The 23042-nt window shown below is 42.0% G+C and overlaps 1 protein-coding gene across 1 annotated transcript in view; it reads right to left on the bottom strand.

Moving 5' to 3' along the window:
* Positions 1-15321, bottom strand: part of INPP5F (inositol polyphosphate-5-phosphatase F) — a 90692-nt gene extending 75371 nt beyond the window's left edge. Inside the window, exon 1 of the mRNA XM_052660922.1 lies at positions 15225-15321. Coding sequence (XP_052516882.1) covers positions 15225-15321 — 97 coding nt within the window. The remainder of the gene's footprint in view (positions 1-15224) is intronic.
* Positions 15322-23042: the final 7721 nt, after the last annotated feature.

Raw genomic sequence — 23042 nt, 5'->3', positions numbered from 1 at the left:
ACAATAAATGGAAAAGATGAGTAAGAGGCAGTGTTGTTATTAATTATAATAAATGTAAAATGTCAACTTACCAATTAAAAGACTCCTAAAGACTCAAAAAGAAGACTATCAAGTCTCAATTTTCCTATCAATTTAATTCTAGACCTATTTTGTTTACAGAATATACTTTTCAAAAGAAGATTAGGAAACAATACATTTGTTGCAGCAGATCAATTACATGGCTGTTGTTTGTGGAGGGATGGGATGTATCCTTGCAGCCTAGCACAGGGTTTGACACACAACAGGGACTCACTCATTCAACGGCAGCTGAACCAGAGGAATAGGTAAATAGGAACAAGCATGAAAGAGTGAATTGGAAATCTTCTCCCACCAATTGCTTATTGTCTTTGACTTTTAATAAGACTGACATCTTAAGTTTTTACTGTTTTAAAAAACAGTCCCTTAACACTGTTCTTGATTAGAGAAATGCAAATCAAAACTACAATGAAGTATCATCTCACACTGGACAGAATGGCCATCATCAAAAAATCTACAAACAATAAATGTTGGAGAGGATGTGGAGAAAAGGGAACCATTGTGGGTGGAAATGCAAATTGATACAGTCACTATGGAGAATAGCATGGATATTCCTTAAACTAAGTATAAAACTACCATATGACCCAGCAATCCCACTACTGAGAATATACCCTGAAAAAAACCCCACAATTCTAAAATATATGTGTACCCCAATGTTCATTGCATAAGTATTTACAATAGCCAGGACATGGAAGCAACCTATATGTCCATCGACAGATGAATGGATAAAGCAGTTATGGTACATGTATACAAAAGAGTATTATCAGCCATAAAAGGAATAAATTTTAGTCAGCTAAACTGAGGTGGATGAACCTAGACCCCTGTTATACAGAGTAAAGTAAGTCAGAGAGAAAATAAATATATACGGAATCTAGAAAAATGTTACTGGTGAATCTATTTGCAGGGCAGGAATAGGGACGCGGATATAGAGAACAGACTTCTGGACACAGTACAGCGAGGAAAAGATGGAACAAACTAAGAGAGTACCACTGAAATGTACACATTACCACATGTAAAACAGACAGCCAGTGGGAAGATGCTCTGTAACGACAGAGGGTGAGATGGGACTGGGAGGGAGGCTCAGTTCAGCTCAGTTCAGTCACTCAGTCGCGTCCAACTCTTTGCGACCCCAGGAATCGCAGCACACCAGGCCTCCCTGTCCATCACCAGCTCCCGGAGTTCACTCAAACTCATGTCCATCAAGCCGGTGATGCCATCCAGCCATCCCATCCTCTGTCGTCCCCTTCTCCTCCTGCCCCCAATCCCTCCCAGCATCAGAGTCTTTTCCAATGAGTCAACTCCTGCTTCACACTGCTGTACAAAAGAAATCAATCCAACATTGTAAAGTAATTATCCTCCAATTAAAAATAAATATTAAAAAATAAGAAAAGTCCCAAAACACAAATCTCTGCTAGGTGGGTATTTTTAATAATAAAAGCATTTCTCTTTCAATAAGTGTAATAAATGATGATTTCTCACAATGAAAGACAACTAAAATTTGGGAAACTTTAAATTATCTTAAAATCTCTAAGAAGTGCTCAAAGTTTCTCACACCAATAAAGAGACAAGAGACAAGCCAGTGGAGGAAGGTCTGAAGCAGGCTACGTAACTGGCACAAGAAGGGAGGCTAAATGTGTCTTATTGAGCTGCTATGACTTTATGCCTGGTACAGTGTCTAACACACAATAGATACTTCAAAATATATGTGTAGTTTTTAATCTGTTACTAAGGAAATAAAAATAAAAGCACTAGCAGAGTGTTCACATAGAGACCAGTATAAACCATATTGGTCTAAGCATATGTAGTAACTTCAGTTCAGTTGCATCCGACTCTTTTTGACCCCGTGGATTGCATGCAGTAACTTAGCATATGCTTATTAATGGACACCCTGTCACCATTATTAATGGTTACTCTGGAGGCAGAAGGCATGGGAATGGCAGTGAAAATGGCCAGTGGGCTTGTCCTTCCACAAAGAACAGCCAGGTAATTTATCTGCTCCAACAAATGTACTGCCTTCTAAGCCTTCCTTGAAAGGCATATTCCAATGTGGCACACAATTTCAAAACAGAAACATTTGAAGTTTGCAAATAGGTTTTAAATTTTAGGATTATCAAAATTATCTAGCAAACAGTAGAGTTGCTTACCAATTACAAAAGCGTAGGGTTTGGGAAATAATGCCAAATTTTAATTAATGAAATCATTAAAGGAACATACACCCCCAAACATAAGTATTTTGTCATAAGTTGTCTGACCCATTAGGTCAACATTTCCACTCTTATTTCAGATCCCATTTGGCAGTACATGGCTTCTATTTTCATATGCCCTCCTCTTCCTGGTATACAGAAAACAAGTGATTAAGTACTGTGTGCTTGCAGAGAGCATGAGTCACTCATTCCAAGAGCCATAACTGATGTCACTCTCTGAGCCCAAGAACAACCCTGGGCTTTGCAGAGCTGCTGAAGTTTATAGGCAGTTTCTCCTGTGTCAAAAAAAAAAAAAAAAAAAAAGAACAAGGTCCAAGGTATGCATACATAATCTGACCTGTTTCATTTCCTGCTAAAGACAAAAGGTATTATTGCTCTGAAAAGGCAATTACCAACACCAAAGTCAAACAGATGAGGGAAAGGGTTCTACAATGAGGAACTAGAAGGTCCAGTGGTTAGCTTATCCATACTTCAATTCTCAAAATTTAATTAGGCCAGAAGAAAAGGTTAAGGAGTAATTTGATTCAGTTGCCTTCTTATAAATGCAAAATTTGATATACATTTCTCTCAACTCTAACAGTAATTATTTTCTAGCATTCAGCAAGCTAAAGAGTTAATCCAATTTAAAAGTTCTAACAGCTATTGTTTTCCCAGTGTGAACTCCAGCTGAGTGGCCCTGGACCTTGGCCATCATTGTCATCATCTGGGAGCTTTATAAATACTGATGCCTGGGCCCCACACCTGGAGAGTCTGACTCTGTTGGTGAGGGTGCGGCCCAGGCATAGGTATTTTGCAAATTTCTTCCAGAAGATTCTAAGGTAAGCCAGGTTGAGAATTACAGGTCAAACTGATTATAGGCTACTAGTTGGACTCTGCATTAGTAGCTTAGTTTTATCCTACCAGTCTGATTCAAAGATGATGCCTGTCCATGTACAGCTTTGAACTATTTTCATATAATTAAGTACCATAAACTGCAGAAAGAGCTCATAATACAATGAACTGGCAAAAGCTGGTTAAGCTAGTATTAAAAAAAAATACATTTAAAAAAGTAACCCTAGGGGAAAAAGAAAAAAGAAAAAAAAACTCAGAACAGTTAAAAGATGAGATACATACCTAGAAAAGGGATCCTAAGAATTTCTAGACTTCTCCATTAAAACAGGGCTTTATTAATAATTACAGTGCAGCAACAGGGCTACAAAGTTTTGATCATGAAGGATATTTGGAAGTGTTTTTGGGGGCAAAAGTTCTAAATAGGCACATCTCCAAAGAAGACATACAGGTGACCAACAAGCATGTGAATAGATCCTTAACATCACTAATTATTAGAGAACTACAAGAAGGTATACCACCTCACACAGGTCAGAATGGCCATCATTAAAAAGTCTACAAATAACAAATGTTGGAGAGAGTATGGAGAAAAGAGAACCCTCTTACACTGTTGATTGGAATGGAAATTGGTGAAATTATTATAGAAAAGAATATGGAGGTTCCTCAAAAAACTAAAAATACAGTTGCCATATGATCCAGTAAGCCACTCCTGGGCATATCTCCTGACAAAACTATAATCCAAAGGGATACAGGCACCCCTATGCTCACAGCAGCACTATTTACAAAACCCAAGACATGGAGACAACCTGAAAGCCCATTAACAGATGAATGGTTAAAAAAAAGATGTGATGTATATATAAATACCATGGACTACAACATGGATGGACCTAGAGATTACCATACTAAGCAAAGTAAGTCAGAAAGAGAAAGAGAATACAAATACCGTATGATATCACTTATATGTGCAATCTAAAATACAACACAAATAAACAAATCTATGAAACAGAAATAGACTCCAACACAGAGGAAAAGACTTGTGGTTGCCAGAGGAGGGGTGGAAAAAGGAAGCATTAGGAGTTTGGAATTAGCAAATGTAAACTAATACATGCACGCATGTGTTCCTGCTAAGTTGCTTCAGTCATGTCCGGCTCTGGGTGACCCTATGGACTGTAGCCCGCCAGGCTCCTCTGTCCCTGGGATTCTCCAGCCAAGAATACTGGAGAGAGTTTCCATGCCCTCCTCCAGGGGATCGTCTCAACCTGGCATCAAACTAGGATATATACAAGATAGATAAACATTAAGGTTCTATTGTATAGCATAGGAATCATATGCAATATCCTGTGATAAACTATAATGGAAAAGAATATAAAAAAGAATGTATATGTAGAACTGAGTCACTTTGCTACACCATAGAAATTAACATAACATTGTCAATCAACTATACTTCAATAAAAAATTGCTTTTTTAGGGGGATTTCCCTGGTGGTCCAGTGGCTAAGATTCCATGCTCCCAATGCAGGGGGCCCAGGGTTTGATCCCTGGTCAGGGAACAAGATCCCATATGCTTTAACTAAGACTTGGGGCAGTCAAATAAATAAGTAAAAATAGTTTAAAATTTTTTTTAAAACTCTACACTATCCAAACTAAAAATTGTTATGATTCTCTATTTGAAGTATAAAGTTCTAACTGTCACATCTCAAGAAAGATCCGGTGCAACTCCAAAAAAAGGACAGAGGACAACTAAAGTAAAAGACTTAGGTCCTGAGAGGATCTGATGAATATATATAAGATTATAAAAGATGTGGTCTTTACAGTACATTCAGAATACCAGAATAGGGCACAGAGATTGAAAAGACACAGTTTGAAAATAAATGAAGGGAAGTACAAGCTTAAATGACAACTTTCCCAACTCATTACCTTAGGAAACTGAAAATATAACCAGTCCAAAGAAGGCTTAGCTAAACCTTTGGATAACAAATTCATAAGGCATCACTCAAGAAACATGGCAGTGCGATGCACTCCTGACCTCTGCTCTCCCAAAAACTGTTCTTCAGGGCAATATGACGTTCAGAAGTAGGATCTGAGAGCTAAATAAGAGCATAGGGGAGCTAACAATTGGTATTTTCCTTAGCTCATTTTAGAGCTGGTAACATTAAAATAGCATAAAATTAGCATTCTGACAGTTACCTTTGTCTCTGTCGGTGTTTAAATAACTTCCTAGCTTTCCCCAGAAACTGTTCAAAACTTATTCTCTTCCATCTAGGATTGTCTGTATAGTCATTCTGATACCATAGGTCCTTACCACCAAAAAGCTCTGCCTTCAAACACACCATCAGGTCTATTTTAATTGGCCTCAAATCAAGAACCACTTCTAGATCAAGCAGGGGCTGCAGTAGAGTGCTCTGTGGGGGTGGGAGTGCAGGGGAGAACCTGTACTATTTCAGTCTGGCCAGTTAGGCACTATTCATCCCCATAATTTTTTTTTTTTTTTTTTTTCTGAGTACTTAGTTAGAACCAAGGCACTGTGCATACAAAGTTATTTCTGGCAAGGCAAAAAAAAAATCCATTAAAGTTCACCAGTCACATAGACAGTTTCTTTCAAGACTGTCCACTCTTAGATAAGAAACAATCACAGACTATTTACAGCTGGAAGGAACTTCATGGAATCAAAGAACTCCCTTCTTCCCATTTCTTTATTAGGGAGAAAAATACATTTTCATTATCTTAGAAAAAAGCAGAGGCTTTGAATGTCAAGACCCAGTTAAAATCTCCCACTGAACTCAGCTCTATCACAGTATCTGTCACTCTGAGTCAGTTCAATTCAGTCGCTCAGTGGTGTCTGACTCTTTGCGATCCCATGGACTGCAGCACACCAGGCTTCCCTGTCCATCACCAACTCCCAGAGCTTGCTCAAACTCATGTCCATCAAGTTGGTGATGCCATCCAACCGTCTCATCCTCTGTCGTCCCCTTCTCCTCCTGCCTTCAATCTTTCCCAGCATCAGGGTCTTTTCCAAAGAGTCAGTTCTTGGCATCAGGTGGCCCAAGTATCGGAGTTTCAGCTTCAGCATCAGTCCTTCCAATGAATATTCAGGGATAATTTCCTTTAGGATTGACTGATTTGATCTTCTTGCAGTCCAAGGGATTCTGTCACTCTATAATACTATGTATGGCTTTCTCTTGTTGGACCACTACCTGGGCTAGGGCAGAGAGAGTGTTTTATCCAACTTTTTATACAGGCACAACGCCTAGCAGTCAGATCTTCAATAAACATTTGTTAAAGTAAGTAAATGACTTCACAGAATTTCAGACTTAATATAATTTGGAAGGAGAACAAAATAGAATACTAAGTTAGTTGTTGGAGTGGGGAGTATTTGAAAGATGCAAAGGGGGATAAATACAGCTACAGGAGATGAATCCTGGAAGTCAAGAAAAACAAGTGCCCAGAGAGAGAGTAGCAAATTAGAAACTCTGCCAAATTCTTTGGTCTGCCCACCACAACTGTTCCCTGGGGGAGGGGAGGGCTGTTACGCTGGAAATGGGGAGAAGAATGTTTATATCTGGCATAAAAACAATGTATGAATGACACCATGAAGCATTATTAATATTATACATGAAGCATCATTAATATTATACACGCAAACTATTAAAATTAAGAGCACTGTAGCATATTTAAAATGCCCCAACATTTCAGTTAGATGTTAGGACTATTTCAAATTATGTATGTTGACCATTGCCGAAACTGGAATTTGAAGTTCAGTGTAAGTAAAAATGTGGTTTCAAAGAATAAGATTCATAAATTTTCATAAAGATAAAATAATGCACTTTGTATTTTTATATATCCCACTATAAAGCTAAAGAAATTCAAGGTTAAATTTGAAAGAATCTGCAATTAAAATAAGGTAACTTAAAAGAAAACACATGGAACACTGACCTAAAATCAACCTGTACTTCCTTCAACCAGCCTCAAAGAAAGCTGGCAGGAGAGGATGCTTTTTTGTGAATGAGAGCAGTTCTTTTAAGGGTCTCACAGCAACCAGAAAATGAGTCATCTTAACAGAGCATGGGATTTAATTAAGATACTACCACTATGTGTTGTGATAGTACTATAATGCTAAATGTTCAGTGTTAACCCTCACCTTTTAAATACTACTTAAATATTACTTAATGTATTATCAACAGCTACTGATAATAAACTAATGTATTATTTCTCTATTTTGGTAAACAATCTAATTCAAACATTCTCAGCTCAATTATGGTCAGCTGACACATAAGATTATGACTTAACCCAGCTAAAGAGTTATTTGTTAGAGATTCTAAGACATTGTTGGAGAAGGAAATGGCAACCCACTCCAGTGTTCTTGCCTGGAGAATTCTATGGACAGAGGAGCCTGGTAGGCTACAGTCTATGGGGTCACAAACAGTCAGACACGACTGAGTGATTTTCACTTTCTTAAACATTGCTGTTACTTCTTAGACTTGTGTTTGCTAGATTTTAAAAGGTTATATCTTAAAACATATGAACAGGAATAGTACAGCTTACAATAAGGTGTACAAAGAGATAATAATACAGCTCTTAAAGACCTAATACATTTAAATCCTCAGAAAACCACACCAAGGTTAGACTATGGCTCTCAGAATACACTCAATCAATACTATACCCAAATTAGTTTGATTTTCCAATAGCCTTGTATCTATCTGCAAATACATTAGCTAATTTTGTCATAAATCATAAAAACCAAAATCAGCAACAAGCAATTTTTTTGACATAGGGCCAGCTAGAGAAAAATAAAAAATGTCTTTGAGTCTCATTTATTTTCATTTAAAAACAAAAAAGATCTGTTGAATCCCACAGAACTAAAATTCAGATTCCTCCCTTTCCTGAATAAAATGATGAGAGACTAGCATCTTTTAAAAAGCTGGTTAAGACAGCAGCATTTCAGTCCTCTGTTCTTCTGTTCTCTATTTAATCCTCACAACAACCTCTTTGCTGCTCAAGATACATGGGGTCAACCAGAAACCAGACTTACTTCAATTCATTCCTACCATTTTTACAGAAGACCAGCAGTGGGCCATGTGGAGGGACACAGTAATGAATCTCCACCTCCCTCTCCCTGAGTGGGCTTAGTCAGGCTGCCCAGGTGGGACAAGGGAAGCCATTTGGCTGGACATCCTGGAACAGCACCAATGTAGTCACGTTCTGGAAAAACCAAGCTCTCTGGGCACCCTGGTTCCTGACACCTTCATGCTCTGCCCTAAAGGCCTGCATGTTGCCTCTCCTCTGAAGCCAGCCTTTGGCAAGTGCTGGTCTCTGCTGTCATGGCCTGGTCAGAACACAAGCATCTCGGAATCAGTGATGCTATGAAAGTCCCTCCCCTTTTCGGAGGCGGGTGCCCTAAAGACTTTTCCTCCTCCATTCCCTCTCTGCTTTATGTGCTCTGAAAGGATGTCCGTGAAACTGGATCTGGAACTCTTGCAAAGCTAGACTGGGAAGGCTTCAGGTTGCTCATCACCAGGTGAAATAGTTCCCATCCAGTACTTATCAGTGTTTCTGCTTCAAGATCTTCCCTCTCTCTATTCCCTCCCCAACCCCCAAATGTTCTAAGAAACCTGAGAAACCTGATAAACTGACCCTAACTGGAAAAACTAGTCAATCTATTAAAAAAAACAATATTCCCAGTAACTATACAAACTAGTTTACAAGACAAGACTCAGGACAGGTGAAATGTCAAAGAGCCAGGAGTCCCATTATCAGTCTTTTATTCTATCGATCCATAGATCCTTCCTCAGTGAGCATACTTCGACATTTGAGAGGCTATTTTATTCTCTACACAGACTACATGATAATGAGTTATGGTTGTTACAGATATGTTTCAGATATTCCCCATAAAAATATAAATCCCAGGGCTTCCCTGGTGGCTCAGTGGTAAAGAATCCGCCCCCCAACGAAGGAGACACAGGTTCCATCCCTGATCTATGAAGATTCCACATGCCACGGAGCAACTAAGCCCCTGGTAATACAATGACTGCGGCCAGGAGCCACAACCACTGAAGCTTGTGCACCTAGAGAAAAGCCCACGCAGTAATGAAAACCCAGCACAGCCATAAATAAATATTATTAAATATATATATGAATCCTATAACTTTGCGGTCAAGAAGGTAGAAAGGTTTATAAAACATTTTTGTCAATGTTGAGAAAAACTTGGCTTTGGAGTCAGTATGGAGTTGGAAGTCTGGCTCTCCCTCGTATTCTTTAAACTTGGGCAAATTACTTCTCTGTCCCTGTAAAATCAGAATTAGAAAAATCTAAGATTTATTGGGAGGATGACATGAAACAGGACACATACAGGGCTTAGAACAGTGTCTGGTTCACAAAAATACTCAATAAATAAAAGCCACTGTTATTAGCTACTATTTTTAATGTATTTATTTTTAATTGAAGGATAATTGCTTTACAATATTATGTTGGTTTCTGCCATACATCAACACAAATCAGCCATAGGTATACCTATGTCCCCTCACTCTTGAACCTCCCTCCCACCTCCCAACCCTCTAGGTTGTCTCAGAGTATTATTACCTACTATTAATCTTAGCTGACAAAGTAGACAATATGCACAAAACCTTCCCTCTATCTGTAAAACTTGATTCTGAAAATTGTCATCATTCACCCTACAAAGACTACTTTTTTTTTTAAGCCAAAGAAAGGGTGAAAGTTTTTGGAAAGATGTGTTTTCTACTTTGCATGTGTAACAGTAAATGTTCATAAAATAAGTTTACAGATCTCAATCCAACTGCTGCCCTGTTAGAAATATAAAATATGGGGTAAGAAGTTTTCAAGGTATAAACCTGGTAAGCTTTAAAAGAAACTGAAAACTACAGACACTAGAAAAAACTGGTTATTCAACAGCAACAACAATGGTTTAAAAGATTTTTACAATATATTTAATAACTAATTGTTAAATTTAAATGCCCTATTATATTTGTCATGGTACTTTGTGAAGTTTTAGTAAACAAGATTTTTTTAAAAGGTAAAGTTAACATTTTTTTCAAATACTATATAACACAAAATGCTTAACTGAACAGTTTCATAAAATATAATTTTGCAAAGGAGATAAAAGTTCTATTTAGATGTCAGTTCTGTAGCTAATCTCATTCAAAAAAGTTTTCATGACATATTAAAAATAATTTCATTATCAAAAAATAACTAGGAAAAACACGAACACATTTTTATGTTTCTGTGCATTCTAACAGATAACTAGCATCCCCTCCAATAACTGTTCACTGGTATTTATCAGTTTCATCTCTAGTTTACATGCTCTGTGAATGTCACCTGTATGACACGCTCTACCATCTTTTTGTGGTCACTTCGTTTCAGAATGAAGCAACACACAGCAGTAACTTATATAACACTGGTCTATCAGAACAATACCTACAAGGACAAGTGGAAGCAATTTTAAGATTAAAGAGATAAGACCATATCACCCTTCCCCAACGGTGGACTATATTATATTGCTTTTTTTTTAATTACAGCCCTTATTCTCAGATAGTGAAACTCCACTCTCAGAAGATTACTGAATGTTTACACAGTACTTTACCATTTTCTGTGGTTGAAAATAAAACTAAATACTTTCCTCTGGTGGCCATTACCCTGAGAGAGACATAGTGAAAAAGTGAAAGGGTTAGTCGCTCAGTCGTCTCTGACTCTCTGTGACCCATGGATTGTAGCCCGCCAGGCTCCTCTGTCCGCGGAATCTTCAAGGCAAGAATACTGGAGTGGGTAGCCATTCGCTTCTTCAGGGGATCTTCCTGACCCAGGAATAGAATTCAGATTTCCTACTGCATGAGCCACCAGGGAAGCCCCTAACCCAAAAAGCAGTTCTAAGTATGATCCCAGACTACGCATTATCCTTAAAAGAATGGAAACACCAGAAAAAATATTCAACTCTTTAGAAGAAAAAATGTAAGCAACATTAGAGAAGAAAATAAGGAATACCATCACAAATAATTTTTTTAAGTGTCGTTAAATCAGAAAAACATCACAAGTGGAAATGCATCTTTCCTCACATTTATTTCCTTATTCAGCTGGACAGATTTTCCACCCCAGTTAGAAGATATTCAAAATAGGCCCTGAAATGAGTGAGTATAACACAATATCCTATATTTATGACAATGATATTACTGAGAGAAAACCCGGACTTAATTTAATTCAGTTCAGCTCAACCAAAAACACCTTCTGTGTCCAACACTCAAGCTCAGAGATACCAAGATAAGCAGAATAAAGTCCTCGCTTGAGGAATGCTCTGTCCACTGCGGAAGAAAGAAAACTATTTTCATACGAAGCAGTAAGAGCTACAAACAAAATGTGTACCAAGTGTATAAAACACCTGGAAACACAAAAAGGTGACCAATAATTCTGCCCCAGGAATGCAGAGTGTGGTGAGCACAGAGAAGGGGTGGCATCCAAACTGGATCTTACAAAATAAGGAAAAGAGACCAACAGTAACAAGCACTCGAAGCTAAGGAAATGGTCATTTTAACCTTAAATATCAATAATGATCCATCTGATATCACTAGAAAAGAATACCGTTTCAGGTTGTTCAATAGCCACAAACATAAAAATCACAATGTTCACAAGCTCTTTTGGTTTTATGATACTGCCCTTTAGAAACAAAAGGGAGCTGGCTAGTAATATATTCAGCTGAATAATCAATAAGAAACTATGAAAAATTGTAAATGCTTTAATTACAAACAACAGCAAAACTGGCTGTAAAAGCAGAGGGAAATGATCCAATAAAATGGAGAATTTTAAGTCAGTGTACAGAGATCTGATAACAATTAAAAAGCCATTATTCCATTTAGTAGTTGTTGTCTAAGTCATGTCTAAGTCATGTTGTTTAAGTCAGTTACTAAGTCATGTCCAACTCTTTGCAACACACTAGGCTCCTCTGTCCTCCACTAGCTCCCAGAGTTTGCTCAAACTCATGTCCATTGAGTCAGTGATTCCATCCAACTATCTCAACCTCTGCCGACCCCATTGCCTTTTGCCTTCACTCTTTCCCAGCATCAGGGTCTTTTCCAATGAGCTGGCTCATTTATTCTACGGTCATTCTTTAGAAAGGCTCTTGAGTACTAGATAGGATAAACTATTTAAAGTCAAGAGCATGAGGTTCTTTATTTGCTCGCTATATGTACTTGAACACCTGAAGGTGTTCAAAACAGGCTTTTCTGAAAGATAATGGCCTCTTCCTTCCTCTGTATTTTTGGTCTACTTTAGTCTGTGATTGGCTACATCCTAAGAAGTGAGATAAACCTAATTGCCAAGACTACAACCAATTTACTCAGAAAAAAGTTAATTTGCCTTCTGATAGGGACTTTGGATACATAAATGGTAATTCAAATTACATAGCTTAATTCAAAATCTAGGCCCAGGTTTCCCTTAAGTTTCCTTAAAGTCTTAAGCCAATAGCCCGTTTGAGCTTCCTCAGCTCAGAAGTATGGGGGTTTAAGTATTCTTCCACTAGAAAGGTAAGCTACTAGCCAGCACCCTGTAAGAGTTGACTTACTTCACTTGAGGGGAACAACTTATCCCTAATCAGTATCAGCATTTGTCACTCAATCGTGTCCGACTCTGCAATCCCATGGACTGTAGCCCGCCAGGCTCCTCTGTCCATGGGATTCTCCAGGCAAGAATAATGGAGTGGGAAGCCATTTCCTTCTCTGTGGGATCTTCCGGACCCAGGGATTGAACCCAGGTCTCCCACACTGGGGGCAGATTCTTTACCGTCTGAACCACCAGGGAAGCCCTGGAAGAGGGCTGACTTACTTCACTTGAGGGGAGCAACTTATCCCTAAAGCTATTAGGACTGGACAGGTTTCTGCATACAAGAAATGAACACAAACCAAACAGAATGACAAATAATTCACTTAAAGTCGTATATTTAGAGGACTTACCTCCTTTCATGTAATTCCACCATCCTGGTTCATCTCTATAAATCTTAGGGGCTGAGAGAAAAGGAGAGAGTAGCCCTAGAAATGGAGACAACCACGCCCACCCCTATTTATATCTGCCTCAATTCGCTATAAGTGAGTGAGTGAGTGAAGTCGCTCAGTCGTGTCCGACTCTTTGCAACCCCGACTATAGCCAACCAGGCTCCTCCATCCATGGAATTCTCCAAGCAAGAATACTGGAGTGGGTTGTCATTTCCTTCTCCGGGGGATGTTCCCGACCCAGGGATCAAACCCGGGTCTCCTGCATTGAAGGCAGACACTTTAACCTCTGAGCCAGGGAAGCCATACTGACACACAAGTGACCTAGAGATTTCCTGAGTGTTTTCCATGAAACACCGCTATTCTTGTCCTCAGAGAGGTACACCGAACAAACACTTAAACTGGCATTGTTTCAAAAACGTTTCATTATGTACAAAGACCAAAAAAGTCAAACCCTCATTTTACAGCTGAGGAAATGAAGTGCAGAAGTGTTCTGTCCAGTGAGTTAAAGATGATGTCAAGTTCTATCCAGCTGAAATAGTTAATTTTAAGCCCTTAGAATCCAAAGAGCTGGCTCTTTGGCAGCCTAGGGAATTTTGCAATCTACCTTCCCTCAGTTTGCACTTGAAGCCTTCCCCAAACATTGGGGGCGGGGTGGGGGGAAAGACCAGGCAAATGATCAAATCAGGAAAAACAGAAAAGAATGACTGAAGCCTGGCCAAATTAGCCTATCTACAACACCATCTGTCTCAAGATTATCAAGAACCTTATCTGGGTGCAGTAGTTTCTCTTCCATTCTGAACAGAGGAAATGTAATAGCAAGAAAACACACCCCAAATCTGGGGGGTGGGGGGGGGCGGGGAACGACAACTAAGTTCTCCTTCACTGCTCTAGCAAATCAACCACCAGAGCTTCCAAGGCAAGTAGTAGAACTGGTCAGCAAGTGTCTTAGGGGCCAATTCTCCTCTCTGTGACCTCCAGCAAGTTACTCAACCTTTCACACCTGTCTCCTCACTTGAAAAGGAAGATACCACCACCTGCCTGGTAAGGTTGTTGTGAGGATTGGGAATAATATATTAAGGGATCAAATCCTTGGAAACCCTCCTATATACGGCAACTGCTACGATATATACAAAAGGTTGATTTGTACCTTTCATATTTTCCAATTCATACCACGTAATTCTTTGTCTAGATTACACACAAGAATTACAGGTAAACTCGAAATGTTCTCGCGATTTCCTTAAAAAACTCTATTCTCTCACATCTCCTAAAAGGGAAGATCTCTGCGGTGATAGGGAAAAGGACCGGCACCCTTGACGGGGAGGGGCTACCGAGCCCCTCCAGAGAACCGCCCCCTGGACTGTCAGCTCTCTGAGGGCAGAGACTGTCCTGCTTAACTCACCACTGTGATCTAGTTTTCCTAACGCAAACTAATGTTGTAGAGTGAGGCATCTCATGACAGCTTACACGACACCCAAACACAGACCTACGAGACTGTGTCGCACAATATTGAGTCACACATAAACATTAAAAGTTGAACACTGCAGGTTAATTGTAATACTAAAAAAAATTTTTTAAGGTGCTGTAAATCGAGTGCTTATGAGGTAATCAGAATTAATCCATGCCTATAATGATAAGGGACCAGAAACACATAGATGTCAACAGGGACTGAGGCTCCAGCAGGACTTTCTACGGAAACTGGCGCGACCGGGATTCGAACCCAGAACTTGCCCGGAAGGAGGGTCAGAGGGCACTCCAGAGAAGAGGCGGCCTCTAAGGCCAGGCGCACCTAGCCCGAACTTTCTGGTGGGCGCCGGCCCGACCCCGACTGCGGGCGGCTCGACCCAGGTTCCCCTCTCCCGGGCAGCGGAGCGGATCTCGACGCGGAAGCGTGCTCGGATGGATGAGGGTCGCCGGCCCTTTGTCCCTGCGGAGGGGCAAGGGGCCCGGCGAGCGCTCCCTCCCCTCAGGAAATAATGACAGATCTCGCGCCCTCGCTCGCGCCCGCCCCGCCTGCCACGGCCGCAGGCGGCGCCCGATCCGCAGCCTCCGGCTGAGGGGCCCGGCCGCGCCCCCTCACCGGTCCCCCCGACCCGCCCAGGGCGAACCCCGCCCCCCGCCGCCAGCCTCACCGGGTCGGAGCTGGAGGCCGCCGTCGCGGCGGCTGCACCACAGCGCGCGCTCGCCCTGCTGCAGGATGTAGTGGTCCTTAGCTTGGAAGAGCTCCATGCCGGCCCCAGCCGCCGAGGGAGGCGGCGGCGGCTTGGGTGCGCCCCCCGGCTCGGCGGCGGCGGCTCGCGCGGGCAGTCCTCGTCGGCCGGGGCCGCCTGAGACCGCGCTTCAGGGAGCTGCGGCTGAGGAAGCGCCCCTGCTGCCCGACCTGCGGGAGGAGAACTCGCCCCGGCGGCGACGGCGGCGGCGACGGCGGCGGCCTTGGAGGCCTCTCCTCGGCTCCGCCCCTTTCCCGGCCCCGCCCCCGGCACCTCCCCTGGCTCCTCCTTGCCCCCCCCTTCCCGGCCACTCCCCCGACTTCCCCAGGCTCCGCCCCCTCCCCGTTTCCTCCCCGCCCCTTTCGCTTAGTGCACCTTTCGGTTCCTCTTGCTGCCCTTTCCCGCGGCCTTCTTCACTGGCTTCTTGTGGCTTTCTCCTCCTGGTTCCTCCCTCGAGGCTCTTCCTCCTGCCTCTTCTCTCCCCTCCGGCCAGCCCCCTCCTCCTACAGCTCCTCTCAAGCCCCGCCCCTGGAGGGCCCTCCTTCCCTCCCCGGGTTGATACGGTCAGAACCCCGGGTCTGGTTGAGTCTGGCGGCACAGCTGCTCTGCGGCCTTTGGGGCAGAAGCCCTCTCCTGGGACCTCCTCTCCTTCCTATGCTGGCAGGTTATTTGTTACTTTCACCAGCTCTGAGAAAAGCCAGGCCGAGTCCCCAAATACAGCCTGAAATCCCCTCGTTCCCGGGCCTGAGCTGCCGCAGAGACCCAGACTTGGGAGAGCTGGGAAATGCGACCCAGGGGGCTGGCTGCAGGGGTCTATCCAGAACCAGACTCTCCTCCTCCCAGCGGGAGCGTCTTCTCTTTTGGAATTTCCTCTTAGAATCTTGTGACATTTGACAACAGCAAACATTCAATAAATGCAAATCAACAAGCATGTAACAATAGAAATTAAGTATTAGCAGCTGCTGCTGCTGCTAAGTCGCTTCAGTCGTGTCCGACTCTGCGACCTCATAGACGGCAGCCTACCAGGCTCCTCTGTCCCTGGGATTCTCCAGGCACGAATACTGCACAGGGCTCTAATAACAAGGCTGACGAGAGCAAAGTTCATAAGCTATCGTGTCCCGAATTAAGAAGGATGCATGTGAGAAGACAATGTCAAGGAAGTAAAAGGGGTCTATTTTGACAAGGATAAGATGTCTGGAGAACATCTTGTGAAAGATGGAGGCCCTCCCAAGTATCTTTGATCTCTCTTAAAAGGCCAGGTGGTGTATTGAACAGAATGGGGCTTAGGAGTCAGGTCCCCAGTTCCATGTCCCACTCTAGGGGTGATCTAGCTGTGTGATCTTGGGAAGGTGTCTTGGTCTCAGATGGTGCTGAACTAAGACAGTTTTATGAGTCAGTGAGTCTTTCTAGGCCTATCTCCTGCCTTTTCTAACGCCTTAGAAAGGAAGAAGGAAAAAATAAGCAAAACAAACTAAAGGTAGAAGGGAAAGGCAATTCTTTTAACTTTCTGCTAGATAAAAGTGAGAGGGCCCAAAAACAGGAAGGAGTTCCAGATTACTAATTATTCCAGTCCACACTGATTTCTCTGTTGAATTTTCATAGCACAGAAAGTCCCAGGATGACAAACTCTCCTGGAATCTCTGATAAGTACTGTGCCTTTTGGACTGCCCAAACAGCTCAGCCTGCAGGTCAAAAGGAGTGATTACTATGGCAAATGAGGTGAGTTGACAAAGAAGTTAATGACAGTAAGATGGTGAAGATTCGGTGGAACCATCAGTGTCAGATTGATTATTGAATTCAGTCATATGTTGACTTTCCTTAGCAACAAGGAATAGTGAGAAAGTCTTATGAAGACAGGATGTTCTGCAAATTACTTCATTATTTTTTACTCATATTGCCAGATGTGAAGAAAATAATGCTACTGTAACCATTTTGAGTTAACTGATTAGTTGACTGAAACTTTCCCTGATGTTTTAAATCAGTGATTTCAGCGCTGGCTACTTATTAGAATCACCTAAGGAGTTTTTCAAATTTACCAATAGATCTCAGAACAGTTAAAGCAGAATTTAGTTGAGATGGGCTCTGGCAGCAGTATTTTCTTTCTCTAAGCTCCCCAGACTATTCCGATGTGTAGCCAGGGTTAAGCACCACTGTTTTAAGTGAAATTAATTGGAAAAATCTTCCTGACAGTAGCTTAGTAGAACACACCTGTCAGTCATCAACTAATACCCAGGAGTGGGGTTTATGACCTGTATGTAAATTCAGGTTTAACAAGCAGAGCCCTTAAGAGATAGAGACGCTGAAGATACTCCAGGAATCTATCTGACGCAGATGCACATGGCTCTCTTCTCACTCTGAAAGCATGCTTGACTTTGGGGTAGCTGGAGCCTGGGCCTGGATCCTGGGCCTGGTAGCAGGGCCTAGCCAAGCAGAGTGAGTGGAAAGAGTAAACACTGTGTCTCTCGTGTTGTCCCTCAGTTTCCGGCCACAGATGCCTTGCCTTGTCCACTAGAGACTTCCTGAACTTCGGATACTGCTTACCTGCCAGGTGCTCCCAACTCTACCAGATCTGGCTGGTCTCCCCATCCTTCATCACTCTCCTCCAACTTCCTAATTCAAGCCCTTTCTGCCCTTGAAGGATGCCACCCGGTTTATGGTAGAAGGTTCATGTGATGCTGTTTTTTAAACTTGAATGACCATCATGTATATTATCTTTACATATATCATACATTTATACTAATTTAAGTACGTCCACTAGGAAGTTAGATTCTAGCCTGTTCTGTATTATAGTGTCAGTTTCCTTACTTTTTAAAAGAGATGATCACTGAGTGTTCTTCCAGCCTTAAAATCAGTGAATGTGAGGACATGTGTCCACATAGTTAAACTTACACAAATAATAATGGTAAATGACTCAACTCTGATTATTGATTTGTCTTTCATTCTCACATTTACTGTTTCTGAGATTTGGGGTTCTCATTAGAGTCTAGTGTCCTATGGTGAAATTTGGCTTTTAACATCATCTTCTGTCTACTTGTCTACAGTCTTGTATGCTGTTTGTCTACAAGAACATTCTTCAGTCTTATTTGTACATGAGAAATCTTCCAGAGAAGATATATATATTTTTTAATGTATATTCTGCCTGCCAGGAGACTGCTGATTTCTTTAGTCAACAGTTGGGACCATTAAGAGCCTAAGATACTCACAAGCCAAGTTTTCACATTTAACCAATCATCACCAATGTTTCCTGGATTTGATCGCCATATCTCCTCCCATAACTTTATGAAGGACAACTGGAAATTGTAACAACCATTTTGGAACTTTAACATATGTAATAAGAGACGCTTACTCCTTGGAAGGAAAGTTACGACCAACCTAGATAGCATATTCAAAAGCAGAGACATTACCTTACCAACAAAGGTCTGTCTAGTCAAGGCTATGGTTTTTCCAGTGGTCATGTATGGATGTGAGAGTTGGACTATGAAGAAAGCTGAACACCAAAGAATTGATGCTTTTGAACTGTGGTGTTGGAGAAGACTCTTGAGAGTCCCTTGGGCTGCAAGGAGATCCAACCAGTCCATCCTAAAGGAGATCAGTCCTGGGTGTTCATTGGAAGGACTGATGCTAAAGCTGAAACTCCAGTACTTTGGCCACCTCATGTGAAGAGTTGACTCATTGCGAAAGATTTTGATGCTGGGAGGGACTGGGGGCAGGAGGAGAAGGAGACGACCCAGGATGAGATGGCTGGATGGCATCACAGATACAATAGACATGAGTTTGAGTGAACTCCGGGAATTGGTGATGGACAGGGAGGCCTGGCATGCTGCAATTCATGGGGTTGCAAAGAGTCGGACATGACTGAGTGACTGAACTGAACTGAACTGAATATTGTTCATTTGAGAAGCACCGGAAGAAAGTCTGAAGTCCCTCTGGAAACAGTTAACATTGGTCTAAATGAGAGATACTTCTGTTTAATAGAGAAGATCATCTCTCCTCCATTGTTATACTCTGGGGGTTAATAAGTTCTGGCTTTTTAGTTGCACAGTCTGACAGACTTGTCAAGGACCCACATTATTGTTTAAACCAGTGATGCTGCTTTTGCATGTGTGTGTGTGTGTGTGTGTGTGTGTGTGTGTGTGTGTGTGTGTGTGAGTGAGAGAGAGAGAGAGAGAGAGAGAGAGAGAGAAGAGTTGGGGCGGGGGGGAATGAAATGTGTTTTCTGTAACTCATCTTTCTCCTTCCAGAGGAAAGATAATTAGCCTTTTACAGTGATAATTTCATATTTGTCCAAAAACGGCTGTCTCTCACTTCCTCTCTGTTATGCATTTATTTTTCAATTTTAAAAATAGCTTAAAAATTAGAGAGTTCTAAATAAGCTAATTAAAAAAAAAAAGGATACTGTTAAATAGAAAAGGTCCAAGTTGCAGAGAGACTTGAATGTATCCCATTTGGGCTTTTAATGGGGAGAGTGGGACAGATATTATGTTTTTATAAGCCCAGGACATTTCTGAAACAAAACACAGGAAGTGTGATTACCTCTGAGGAATGGGAATAGGGGTTGGGGGCGGGGGGACACTCAGGAATGGCCTAAAGGAGAATAGAAACAATTTTCACTTTATATTTCTGTATATTCTTTTGATTTTTTAAAATGTGTTTTTAATGCTTCAAATTAAAATATAGAGTTAAGTATGTGTGTGTCTAAAACATACTCTTCCACCGCACACAAAAACATATTTTTAGGTAACTTACTACCTAAGGATTTAGAATCTTTGCCTTGACAAGTCAGGAATCCAGGGTATAGCTCTTTTTATTCTACACACGCTACTTAATATTTTTGAGTTTTCCTAACACCTTAAATGCTGTCAAAGTGAGCTATAGTTAAGTATATAAGCCATTTTTCTGCCCTGTATCCACTTTTAAATAGAATATAAGGAAGAGTTTTTCCTTTAGCACCTTTTCTTAAACCACAGCAATAGCTGTGGCTTGTCCATCCTCTGCCAATTGTAATTCTCAAGCTTGGCCTGTTGGGGCCTTTACCATTGTAAATCAGTAACAACTGTCAATAATGCCTTCTGTTAGTCATTTTAAAGGTTTTTCAGAGGCGGCTTTGTGCTGCATGGGAAAGCAATCGCGACAGGGCTCGGGGTGGGATAGAGGCGGAACTGTGTGTGCGCTTAGTCGCTCAGTCGTGTCCAACTCTTTGCCACCCCATGGACTGTAGACTGTAGAAATTTGGTACATGTTTGGAAAAGCTGCCCAGTGCATTTTCAACCCATTGTTTCTTCTGCTGGTTAAATAATAATCGTTCACAGTGTTTCACCTTTTCATGAGAGTAGCACTAGTGACAAGGAAATTGAGGGTTTGGATTTTCCTAATACTACTCCATTCTTTACCCTGAATTTTACATCAGTTCTTCAAAGACCCTGCAGAAACACAGGGGTGTGTGTTGGGGAAAAGGTGTTTTGAGCTTCTCCCGACTGGATGAGTGTAGGGAGTGAGGGGTATGTAGGGTTGGAGAGTGGGGACAGCGAATAATACAATGTGATTTGCAGAGTCTCCAAGGTAATGTTTTTAATGAGGCCCATGTCTTCCCTGGTGCTCAGATGGTAAAGAATCTGCCTGAAACACAGGCAACTTGGGTTCGATCCCTGGGTCAGGACAATCCCCTGGAGAAGGGAATGGCAACCCACTCTTCTTGCCTGGAGAATTCCATGGATGGAGGAGCCTGACGGACTACACAGTCTGTGGGCTTGCAAAGAGTAGGACACGACTGAGCAACTGAGCATGCTGGCATGGTGACTCAGGCTTATTTCCCATAGAGAGGTCTGGCCCTCCTTGGAGGGTGGGAGAGGTGGGGAAAAATAGAAGGCTAAACTGGCTGGCTCTCCAGCTGTGGGAAAAAGGGGACAGGCTGGGGACACTCAGACACTAACAAGCCTATGCCATCATTTGTGCATGGGGCTATTTCTCCCTTGGGATTCTGTAAAACTATTTTTATTTTGGATGGGAAAAAATCATGGCCCATAAGCAATTTTATCTGGGACTCTTACATTTAAAGGCCACTGACTAATATCTGGACTTTCTTTCTGTTGTGATTTCATGTTGGGAAATCTGTCTCAGAGGAGGAGAGCAAGCTTCAGGGAACTCTGCCTGCAGAGATGGACAAGCTCTGGATCTGAAGGCATTCCCTAAAGCAACACCAACCCCTTGTTTTCTGCCGACCTAGCCTATTTGGAGCAAATTACTTACTGTTCTGCCTGTCGAGCTTGGGGCTGAGAAGTCCAAAGGGATGGAGAGAGACAGAAAGGAAGGATCCATGTCAGGAGGCAGGCAGTTTAGATGAACTCTCTTGCCTTGTTCTCTCTACCCTCACCCCCATCCTAGCCCCAACAGATAGCTAGCAGAGCCCTAGGTCCCTGCCCACTACCCCTATTAATGGAAGCCTGATTGGAAGAAAAGTTATGACCAACCTAGATAGTATATTCAAAAGCAGAGACATTACTTTGCCGACTAAGGTCCGCCTAGTCAAGGCTATGGTTTTTCCTGTGGTCATGTATGGATGTGAGAGTTGGACTGTGAAGAAGACTGAGTGCCGAAGAATTGATGCGTTTGAACTGTGGTGTTGGAGAAGACTCTTGAGAGTCCCTTGGACTGCAAGGAGATCCAACCAGTCCATTCTGAAGGAGATCAGCCCTGGGATTTCTTTGGAAGGAATGATGCTAAAGCTGAAGCTCCAGTACTTTGGCCACCTCATGTGAAGAGTTGACTCATTGGAAAAGACTTTGATGCTGGGAGAGATTGGGGTCAAGAGGAGAAGGGGACGACCGAGGATGAGATGGCTGGATGGCATCACGGACTCGATGGACATGAGTCTGAGTGAACTCTGGGAGATGGTGATGGACAGGGAGGCCTGGCGTGCTGCGATTCATGGGGTCGCAAAGAGTCGGACACGACTGAGCGACGGAACTGAACTGATGTACTTGAGCAAATCTCCCAGCTCTCCAAGTCAATTTCCCTTATGTACACTGGAGATAAAATATAAAACTGTCATAAGAGAAATTGAGAGTAACATGGAAGCATATACATTACCATATGTAAACAGATAGCCAGTGGGAATTTGCTGTATGAAGCAGGGAGCTCAAATCTGATGTTCTATCACAGCATATAGGAGTGGGGCGGGGTGGGAGGTAGGAGGGAGGGGACATATATAGACCTATGGCTGATTCCCATTGCTGTATGGCAGAAACCAACAGAATATTGTAAAGCAATTATCCTCAAAAATAAATTAATAAAAATATATATATAACTTTGTTCACAAGTTTATTGTCAGGATTAAGGGAATTCGTCTTTGAAATGGTGTCCTAAGCTATAAAGTGTTAAAGAATTCTTATTGTGTAACTTTAAAAAAATGTACTTTATGTGTAAATCTTTTCCCTCTAGACCTCAACCTGAGAGATTTCTAATATATTACATATATTTTAACACATATATGATATACCTACTACGTATATATTAACATACATGTGTCTGTGCTCAGTCACGGCCAACTCTGCCATCCCACGGACCGTAGCCCTACTACCAAGCTCCTCTGTCCATGAGAATATACAGGCAAGAATACTGGTGTGGGTTGCCATTTCCTTCCCCAGGGGATCTTCCCAACCCAGAGGTGGAACCCTCATCTCCTGTGTCTCCTGCTTTGGCAGGCAGATTCTTTACCACTGCACCACCTGTGAAGCCCATAAA

This window comes from Budorcas taxicolor, chromosome 23 (assembly GCF_023091745.1).
Source record: "Budorcas taxicolor isolate Tak-1 chromosome 23, Takin1.1, whole genome shotgun sequence".
Taxonomy (NCBI): domain Eukaryota; kingdom Metazoa; phylum Chordata; class Mammalia; order Artiodactyla; family Bovidae; genus Budorcas; species Budorcas taxicolor.
Note: the sequence above shows the minus strand (reverse complement) of the source record. Positions and strands in the feature narration are given on the sequence as shown.